At 32.1% G+C, this 11,262-nt stretch overlaps 1 protein-coding gene across 1 annotated transcript; it reads right to left on the bottom strand.

The window, feature by feature from the left end:
- Positions 1-1,395: 1,395 nt before the first annotated feature.
- Positions 1,396-7,082, bottom strand: LOC143073133 (translocon-associated protein subunit beta-like). Its single transcript, XM_076248466.1, has 6 exons — positions 7,000-7,082; positions 6,118-6,281; positions 5,388-5,486; positions 3,742-3,853; positions 3,031-3,108; positions 1,396-1,559 (listed from the first exon to the last, which is right to left on the bottom strand). The coding sequence occupies exons 2-6, from the start codon at positions 6,279-6,281 to the stop codon at positions 1,449-1,451; spliced, it is 564 nt and encodes a 187-aa protein (XP_076104581.1). The 5' UTR covers positions 7,000-7,082; the 3' UTR covers positions 1,396-1,448.
- Positions 7,083-11,262: the final 4,180 nt, after the last annotated feature.

The following is an 11,262-nucleotide window of genomic DNA, read 5'->3' on the forward strand; positions in this document are numbered from 1 at the left end:
TTACTGATAATAAGAGAAAAATTAGCATCTCATCTTATTTTCAAGTAGTCAATGAACCATGAAAATGAGGTTAAGGACAATGGGTATGCGACAGACGGAAACTTTGTAACATGAGGCATCTATATACAAAGTATGAATCATCTAAGTCTTCCACCTTCTAAAATATAAAGCTTTTAAGAAGTTAGCTTACACCGCTGGATCACTTTCTCTAGGTTGAGCTTTCTGTGACAAAAGTGACAGGCTTGACAAAAACATCATTTAGATATGACAAAAGACAGTCGCTGACTAAATTTGTTTAGATCTCCTCTTTTTAATCTCTGTCATGTGGACTAACAAAAGAAATACAACCAAAACTATATTTGTAATAGCTATCAATAAGAGATGACACCCATCATCTTATTGTGAGGTAAGGGTTGCCATTTTGAAATTTTAAGTCAAAAGCGCATCTACACACTCAATTTAATATTGTTAAGTAAAGTTTCATTAAGTTAGAAGGGTTTGGAAATTTTGGATTTTTTTGCTGTTTCCATTTTGGAAATTCCAAAGTCAATTTGAACATCTACATATATATGCCAGGCAATAATGATTTATTTGTTGTAAACTTTCATTAACTTTGGAGCAAATTGATTTTTTTCACATGATAATGACCTTTAGGTACATACTTTTCTTTATGCATTACAAATACTGACAAAACACATTATTAAAAGTCCATTATCCCAGGAACATATATATATGCTGTTCCCAGATTACTCATATAGGAAGTAGTATGATCATTTCTGTCATGTGGACTTATTTCATTTGTATAGCATCCATGTGCTGCTGATTAATTTTGCTGATAACCATATTTTCACGCCTCCGGGTGCGGGAATTTCTCGCTACATTGAAGACCTGTTGGTGACCCTCTGCTGTTGTTTTTTAGTTGGTCGGGTTGTTGTCTCTTTGACACATTCCCCCATTTCCATTCTCAATTTTATTTCTCCATCTAATTTAGATTTGACCAAAAAAACAACACTAAAAATTTGTATTTAAGCACAAAAACTCCAGTGAATTTGACTGATGAATAAAATTCCCCAAAATTTTCAATGTAACAGCTCCTAAAATGATCAAAGCAAACATTGCCTTATAAGTAGAACTTGTCTTGTTTGTCCAATTTGAAATACAAATATTTTCTCTCTTTTAAACTTTTTTATTTAATCATTTATTGCAAAAATGTGGGATTGTCAAACATATTTATAACAATGCCAAGTTTGGTTCCAATTGGCCAAGTAGTTTCTGGAAAAGTTTATGAACAAAGACAACTGATCAGAATGACTCACTTTACTCTTAGGTGTAGCCCTTTGACTCATGCGAGCTCACAACAATCAGTCTATAGTAGTTCACTGACAAAACAGGTGATAAAATTAAAAAAGTTTTTATTAAAGAAAAAATTAAAATTGCATAGACAAAAGTTAATTTTTCTTTGGTTTAGGTTGGTCGTATCGGCTTTTACTTCTGTAAAATAGTAGAAATGGAATGACTAAAGATGGCAGGGTCATCACAGCAAATACTGACCAGTCCAACTGAAAAACAAATAATACATGTTAAAATTTCATTTAAATAGATTATTTCAAACAGTTTCATATAAGTATAAAGGTACTACTTAATATTTGAATAACGGAATAACTTTATCAAAAAATTGATGAGACTAATGTGTGCATGATTTTACTCTCTTCTGGTTATTATCTTATATGTTGAGTTTCTCTTTTGGTCTGATAATCAGCCATCTTTGTCAACGAAAGCAAGTCAGTGAGGCATGATTAGTATTCAAACTTTTACAGTGCGGAACCGAAAAAATCAGGTATTTGAAAAAAAATCTGACCACCTCTTCAAATAGAAAGGTGGTTGGCACACTCGGCTTAAATGCTGAATGGAAAACACTGGGTCATAATTATTATCTTATCTTGTTCAAGATTAATATAACAAAATTGTAAACAATCAACTGTAAAAAAACATACATTTGAACTCTAATGGATAGTTATCTCATTTGCAAGCATACCCCATCTTTTTGTTTTTATGTGTATGTTGTAAAATTTACATGAATAATAAAATTGAGAATGGAAAGAATGCTTGAGTGTCTACTAATATAAATATGAATAAGATAGATATCATCCAAGTTTTAAATTTAAAATTATCTGTCTAAGTTAAATAGCTAATACCCGGATTTTTTTTTTACTCCTATAGAACAAGATATTGTGAAATACTACATGAATATCATAATAGTACATCAGTGTTATTGTGTAGCAGTAACATTGTAAAACTAACATAAATTATACTTCTGAGTAACTTCTATGAATGCTAAAAATAAATACCCTGCTCTATTCAAAAGATGCAGGAAGCACTATTGATAATAGTTATTTACACCAGTTGAAGACTTACAAAAATGTATTTACTCAACTACTGTGTTTGACAATACTGACAAGTTTGGCCTACTTTGATTCGTCCAACTCAGTTAGGAGTCTGTCGAGTTTAATCGACTAACAGAAACACAACCACCCCCCTCACCCCGAGTTTGACCTTTTGAACCTACCCAATTTAACTTAACATCAACCCTGGGTTGGGACAAATTTTGTCGAGTTTCAAGATGGTGTAAAGTGATTGCAACAAAAAATATTAATACAAAATAACTTGTTTTTGACAAAATACAGCCGGAGAAAGGGGATGTCAAAGGGAATTTATTTTTGCCTGTATCTTGGAATAAACAAATATTGTTCATGTGTGTATCAACTGTCATTGATGTTAATAAATAAAACAGAAATTATATTTTTTTCTCAGAACCAATTTTTTTCTTACAATTTTATATCACGAACAAACTATTTTTTCTAAAGCATACAGCATGTACAGGATCTGGACTTTTATGAGAGTCAGCTCAACGGAAGAGTTTTGACTTCGATTCGGAAAGGTTGCATACATGCGCATTAGCACTGATCTTTTAACCTGAGTCAACCCAAGTTGGACAAATCGAAGTAGGCCCTTATGTTTTGTAATACTTACTACGTGAGGTGAGAATTTTCTATCAAAATCTTTACTATTAACAATCCCTCCTTCTCCTGGGGCAGAGGTGTATCCAAACTATAAATAGAAATTATCATCTTAGTGCATAGAACAATAAATCAATATAAAACTAAAAATATCATAACTGGAGGCCACAGTATATAATGAATTACCTGATTCCCAGACTGTCGCTTGGGAAAAATGACAAAGCAGTGCTCTCCCATTTGCCTTTTAGCATCATGGTAAGGTTATGTTATCTTGTTTGAATGTGATGCTATTTGAGACTATTTGCATAGAGATTGTGTTATGAATGTAATGCTTTAATTTTTATAACATGATATTAAAAAGTCCCTTTTTACCGAGATGTTTTTATGAAATTTTTGGGGAGAACACTGCAGAGAAAAAATAAATAAATCAAAAATGTTTAATTTAGAAATTAGAAATCTCATTTTCAAGGATTCATTTTCTTTCTCTTAATTTCCATGTATATTCTAATATAAAGTTGAATTTGAAACTGGTAGCATAATAAATTTCTTTTATCAATATGATTAGTATATATGTTTTCCTAGTGCATATCATGACATCGAGTACAAATTATAATGTCAAATCGGAAAGTGAAATGTGTTAATGACATGAACAGCTTTGTTTGTAACAAAAGCAGAAAAGGCAAAAATGCTGTCTTGACAAAACAAAATTTATTCGCAAACTTACAGTGCTTTCTGCTGCGCCTTCTGTTTCCTTGTAACTAACAACACCAGATGAGAAGTTGAAGTATCCATATTGAAGAGGTTTCACTACAACTACATGTGTGACGTTAGATGCACTACAAGTTAAGGAAAACTCATACTTTTTTCAAATGTAATAATTTTTTTGGTTCTTTTAATTGTTCTGTATTCTAAGAACATGGAATAAACTTTAAGGTCAAGTAACAGTTAGTCAGTAAATGGGCTATGTCACAGATTTCAGTAAAATTTTACATGCAACTCTGGACGGATGAATTAAAACTGAAAATCAAAAAAAATAATGCAATTCTATCTTTTATAATCTGAAATATATCGGATTGAATTCTTACAAAATTTGTGAAAAACCTTCTAAAATTTGTCTTAAAATTGTCAAGTCTCTAATTCTACTCCATAGATTTTAGTTAGAAAACTTTGTAGTTGATACATTAATTTCCATTTTAACAACACAAATTAAGATAGGGTCACCAACTTCGTTTTTATGATAAACATCATTCAAAGTGCGGTTCTTTGAGAAATAATCCAACAAAAAGGACAAAATAATCATCACGTAATTGAGTTGCATGCCGTAAAACATTAACTTTTTATGTTTTTTACTAGATACACGGTACCAAGTTGATCATTAGACAAAAAACTAATTTGGTGACCATATCATTATCTTATATCGATAAAACAGAAATTTATGTGTCAACAACAATATAGTTTTTTAAGAAAAGTTTAAGATGGTTTTCACTCTCTATACAAATATTCACCCATATTGAAAGAAATCAATTAAGATAATAAAAGAGACAATTACATTCTTTTTTTCTTTTTTCAGTTGTAGTTTAATGAACCAAGCTTGCATGCAAAATTTTAGCAAAATCTGCAACATAGCCCATTTACTGTTCCTTGACCTTTTAAGCAAAGCTAAAAAAAGTTAAAATAGGTTAAAAATTGTTTCTAATAATATCCGTATATCAGGGTATTAATTCTAACTTCACTGTACAATAATGCAAAAGTCTCATTTGTTTTACATGCAGTATCAAATAAAAGCAAAACGACCTACATGTATTTTCAATGTAATTACTTTAAATCAAGTTACGAAGTGACTACTGGGTAGTTGTAATATGATGAAGTAACCCCAATAAAAAACAACAAGTGTTAGCACAAATTGGATTAAAGGTATAATTTTAGTGAAATATAGTTTAATCCTTTCTGTTAATATACACAAGACATTTATAAATTAGTCATGACAGTGAAAGTCCATGGTGAGATTGATGATGTACAATTTAATTCTTTAGCAGAAACATTCTGAAAGTCGTTTTGTGAAAACACCAATATTGACAGTTTGAAAGTTTCAGGATTTAACCATTCATAATACATGTATCATTTATCCTCCAGATTTAGTGAAAATGATCTTGTTTTGTCAAGGTATTTTCTTTTTTAATAACACTTCAAAAGAATAAAAACATTTTGAAAACAAGTTAAAAACTATATGTCCCTGACAACTTTGTTGTGGGGCCATAAAAAAACAAAAAAGATAAGGATTTTCAAATCAAACACGTAGCTATTATAATAATTGATCTTATGATCATGTACGATGGTGAATGTATGTAACATGTGGTTGAAAAAGGATACGGTGCAATTCTGTCCCATTTAACTTCTAAGTTCCCACGAACAACTTCAAAATCTGCTTCAGGGAAACCTTCATCCCGCAGAGCCACATCTAAGGCAGCACTGAAATCAAAGCAAAATACAATGACTTAAACATTACAAATCATTCAAATGTTTGAGAAAAAAAATGTTTTTAAGTACAACTGCCTTTTATCAATGTTTATGCAATTAATATACCATTGTTGCATCAAATTTTCATAAATGTTATTATATACATATGTACAAACACTGGGTCAGTACCACTGCTGTCAGTATAAGGGTCAGGCAAAAACTGTAACATATGCCAGCCACAGTGTCTAGAACTTCTGACAAATTAATTTACATTTCAATCTCATTACAATGGAAAGGTTGTAAAAGTAACTTAAGTTACAATGTATTAGCTAGTTATAATGAATGTACAGGTACCAAGTTAAGTTTGCATCTCTCTAGGGTTTACAGCCAAGTTGACCAGTTAATGCAGTTATCCCTTTTTAGTGAAGCCTGTAGGGCCTTTATGTTTTTATTCTCCTCCCTGTTTTATATCTTAATCTTTCCATACTTCATATACTGAAGCCATATGTGTTTTTGATGTTTATTTCCTAATTATGTGAGACAAACTAACCTCATAATCATATTTTTATTGTGCTAGTCTGGTTGAATTTACAATGTTTTAAGATAAACAATGATAAAGACTAAGTTTAACAAACTTTCTTACCTAGCTCCTATATTAAATATTTTATATTCTACAGTTAAATCTCTTCCTTCTACTAAATACTGATTGAGTATATTTTTAGATGCTAACAAACGAGCTGAATTTTCCTCATCTCCAAATGTATAACAGGTAAAAGATAACAGTATAGCTGCCACCCACAACTTCATCTGAAATTAAAAGTACAATTATATTCTATAGACTATACATCATGTACATCATCTTCCGACTTCATTATATATTTTTTTAAATTCCCATCAAATTCCAAGTCTTATCATTTAAATTGTTTAGCTAAAGCACTTAGTTTTTACATTGGCAAACCCTCATACTAAATTATATGTCACTTAGATATGCTCAACACACAAAGTGTACCCCCCCCCCCTTTTTATAGAAAAAAATAGATATGAACCTTCTTTTCAATACCAGGGCCAATGCATGCTACAATCCATTTATTAAGATGTTTCCATCTTCGAGTAATAAATGAAACTATTAACTTCTCAAGGAAACTATTACTGAATATTTTTCTAAAAAGGGGGAGGTTTCAATAGCATCCCAACAGTAACACAGCTGTTGTAAACATTTCAGGAGGAGAGAAAGATCGAGAAAATGTTTAAGTAAATTTCAACTTTCAAAATATTGATGTTATAGCATTATCATTACTTATTGTGAAAAGCTTATGGGAAAATATCTAGCGTCATGCATTTGTCAAAAATTATTTGTAGCCACGTCGACATACGAATCACTGCATGGGAAAGCATTTAAACATTGCAAAACACTCACTTAATTTAAAGAATCGCAACATTTGCCTTAATTTATTTTACAGGAGATTGTTTTCATTAAAAAATTTTCCGAATTATTAATAATATTCACACTTTTTATACCACAAACCTTGAATCTAGTACAATGCCGGTATGAAAAGAAAACGGAAGTGAAATTAGTGTTGGATATGGATTCGAATAAAGGAAAGATTGAACATGTTCAATCAACGTGGCTGTTTTGCCGCAAGCTATGTAAGATTGTTTTTTTACACGTGAATGATACCAGAAGCAATTTCATACTACACAAATTGAATTTGAAAAGATAAAATGACTGGGGGAATTTTCTTGAACCATTGAAACAATTTGAAATACCAGATTCATTTATATATCAGTGTGACATATTTCTTATTTATCAGTAAAATATATACATTTTAATTGTGACAAAGTTAGTGTATATATAATAGAACTTTCAAGAAGATACAAACATGTTATTTAAAAAAACGTTTTCTTTTTCAAAGAAAAATTAATCAAAACTGAATTGTGACTTTTTGTCCTATGACTTTTTGTCTGTGACTTTTTGTCCTGTGACTTCATATATACTATGAATTCTATCATTTTATGTCTATATATAAAAAAAATGATTTGGTAAGATTGCCAATGAGACATCTCTCCACAAGAGACCAAATGACACAAAACTCAACCACTAAAGGTCATCCTACGGCCTTTAACAATGAGCAAACCCCCATATAGAGTGGGTGCTCATTTTCGCCCTAACTTTCCATGTTTTATGCAGTTTATGTTCAGGCCAGTCTATGTTTTTGAAGTATACTGACATTTCTATATGATGATTACATCAAAAAAAAAAATTCTTAGCTTGAAAATGTGTTTCTTTAAAAAAAAATTCATATGAAAAGTTAGATTGAAGGCTACTTGAAAGTTCTTGATGTTTTGTCAAACGCTATATCAATAACCAAAAAACTGCAGCTTTAAACAATATTTATCAAATCAATTTCATTATAAATAAATAGCAGGCATTTCAAACGAGTGAACAACGGAAATTTATGGCAATCAGTCAAAGAATTACTAAGAAATATTTCTTTGAAATCATTTTTTCATTCAGGAATTTGACCAAAAATCGGTGTTTGTTTTTCCGTCCTCTACGGTAAGTGCCGAAATTCTGTCTAAGTTTAAAAAAATTAATTATATTTGTTTTAATAATATAATTTACCGGCATATTTCTTCCATTTCACCCATCCTTTGAAGTTTTAACACCTCAAAATTGTAAAACGGCGAAATTGTGTCCACGGCGAAAATGAGCTCCTCACTCTACCGCATAACGGACAGCTATAAAAGGCTCGAAATGACAAATGTAAAACAATTCAAACAAGATAGCTAACGGGCATAATTGACGTACAAAATTGAACGAAAAACAAATATATTACACATCAACAAACGAAAACCACCGAATTACAGGCTCCTGACTTGGGACAGGCACATACATACATAATGTGGCGACGAAAACCACCGAATTACAGGCTCCTGACTTGGGACAGGCACATACATACATAATGTGGCAGGGTTAAACATGTTAGCAGGATCCCAACCCTCCCTAACCTGGGATAGTGGTCACTGGTGTAACAGTATAACATAACGGAATAAACTATAAAAAATCAGTTGAAAAAGTCTTAACTCATCAGATGGATACAAATAGAATCTAACAAAAACACAGAGTGGACGTGGTATGTCTTTGAAAAAAATGGAAAATACTTAAAGCTTGTGAAAGAGTTTTACACTGAGACTTCATATGTATCATGATAGCTACGACTTGGACTTTCAACAATGCCGAAGTACTATATATGTCTCTCGTCGCGCATGCATGATCTATTATTTTAGTTAATGAACAAAGCTTATAAAAACTATCTGATTTGAAATCAATATATTAAGAGATACCAAGAATAAATCATTTACGCCAGACGCTCTATTTGACGGTCCACAACAGACTCATCAGTGACGCTCGAATCAAACAAGTTAAGAAGGCCGAATGAGTTACGAAACTGACATACATTCAGAAACGAGTGCCAATATATTTTTGATCATTTCTATAAATCTTTTTAAGTTTCCATTTATCTATACATATTCCACTAGTCAGCGCTTGCATATGGATCATGTATGTATCACCTAGTTTATGCAAAATTACAGGTACCTTTCATAATTTACTTGATATATAGTTGCTTTCCGAAGCACATGATTTCATCCTAGTGGAATTCGTGTTCAGAGCCTTCTGTAAAAGAATTAAATGATACACACCTGGATTGCACTTCATCGTTCATTTACTTGGGCAGTGTAGTGATATCTGAAGGAGGAGCAGACAAAGACATCAGAGCCAGAAAAGAATAAGCAAGAACTGCATTTTTAAAGCTACATTACATCTGGAAGTCAAGCAACTTCTATAACAAGCCGTTTTACTATTTATTCTAATTTCAAGATATCTTTAGTATGGGGCAGAATGCTGGAGATTGACAGAAAAAAACAATAACAAACTTCCAGTTTTCACAACGGTTGCCATAGAAAGATCTTAAGGATATTCTGGCCGTGTAAGACCACCAACAAAGACTCCATGAACCAACAACATGGAGATTCTATTGAAGCAAAAAAGATGTAGATGGATTTGCCATGTTCTAAATAGACCTGCTGAGGACTTGACAAAAGTCGCCAGGAGATGGACACCTGAGGGGAAAAGAAAGAAAGGTCGCCCCAAAACAATTTGAAGTTGAAGCTGAAATGAAAGAACATGGAGTCAGCTGGCCCGAGCTGGGGCGAAATAGAAAAGAAAGCACAGAACACTGAGAGATGAGTGGAAAGATCTTGTCCTTGCCTATGTGCTTCTGGGCATAATACGGACTAGGTAGGTAGGTAGGAATTCGTGTTGCGGCAGTTTTTGTTTTTTCCTTGTGTACTTCGTCATATTTTTGGGTGACCATGTCTTTTTTCTCCATTATATTAATTATTTTAACGGTAGACAATCACATACAGTTGATTTCAAATCATTTTTAAATGAGCTTTTTTTTTAACTCGTGAAAATATGGATCAGCAGTCGCAGATCATTAAGTCCAATTTACATGTAACATTTGAAGAAAAAAAAAAGAAATTCGTAAGGCGAGGGGATACCAACTGAAAAAAACATTTGTTTATAAAGAAAACAGACCACAAAGCAATTAAAATATACCATACCCGTGGATATATTCTAGGACAAGGATGTCTTTCTATCATAAACTGTCATTTTATGGCTTTCATAGACATACTAGTTCTAAAAGCGCAAATGTCATTTTGTATTGCTGCTAAAATTATGCCGGTCTTACCAGATGCAACTAGACAGAAATTAAATTTCTTTTGTTCTTCTCGTGTTTGTCCAAAACATAAATAAAAGTGTAGATAAATGATGATCGTCATTTAAGGACAAGAACCTCTATGAGGTGTAAACTGACGATTTCTGCTCTGTTGACTTATTTGTAGATCTTGTTTCGCTGCTCATTTTTACTTTCAGAGTTTCTATCTATCCATTATGGTTTTCCAAATGATATGCCGCACGGTTGCCTATAATTGCTTTCATCCACTTCATTTGAACTTTGATGGACAGTTGTCTCATATTGACATTGGCAATTATACATCTCCTTATTTTTACAAAAATGCAAAATTCGCCATTCAAGGAAAACTCCATTAAAACTCGACAAACGATCATTGTCTTACTAATCATTTTGAATTTTCTCTCTATTATAGTTTTCAAGATATTAGACCCAAAAAACAAGTTATTAAAGTGCAATTAAATGCAGAGATTGAACCCTGAACAGTTGGGGTATACTTGGACACAATATTCAAGCTTGATACTGTCTGAATTTGGATTGTGATCAAATTTTTGACATAACATAGGTTTCTGACCCCAAAATATGTCAAAATCTTACAAATCTATTGTGCAATACTTTGCAATTAAAGATTTCTTCTTGAAACTTTTCAAAAATTTGAAGTTTGAAAAATTTTGAAAAAAAATGACCCTCAAACTTTTTGAACCCCCCCTTTAAAGCAATTACCCCTACACTGGATTCCAGTCATTCCTTTGTAGTGTGGAACCTTGTAAAATTTCAGAGAGATCCATACACTTAAACGCAAGTTATTGTCTGGAAACAAGAAAAATGCTTGTTTTTGGCCCCTAATTCCTGCATGAATGGGGTAATAACCCCCAAACTCAACACCAGCCTCCCTTTTGTGATATGGAACCTTGTGGTACAATGTCAGAGATCTATACACTTACACACAAGTTATTTATTGTCCAGAAACTACAAAAAAAGCTTGTTGTTGGTCCCTTTTTGGCCCTCAATTCCCAAACTGTTGGCACCAT

This window comes from Mytilus galloprovincialis, chromosome 4 (genome assembly GCF_965363235.1).
Source record: "Mytilus galloprovincialis chromosome 4, xbMytGall1.hap1.1, whole genome shotgun sequence".
Taxonomy (NCBI): domain Eukaryota; kingdom Metazoa; phylum Mollusca; class Bivalvia; order Mytilida; family Mytilidae; genus Mytilus; species Mytilus galloprovincialis.

Bases quoted from the DNA above. Each gene is read 5' to 3' on its own strand.
- LOC143073133 (XM_076248466.1), bottom strand. From the start codon at position 6,281: ATGAAGTTGTGGGTGGCAGCTATACTGTTATCTTTTACCTGTTATACA. The intron at 3,109-3,741 runs GTAAGTTTGCGA...TTCTATTTATAG, and splicing joins AAGGCGCAGCAGAAAGCACT to TTTGGATACACCTCTGCCCC. The intron at 1,560-3,030 runs GTAAGTATTACA...TTTGTTTTTCAG, and splicing joins GAAAATTCTCACCTCACGTA to TTGGACTGGTCAGTATTTGC.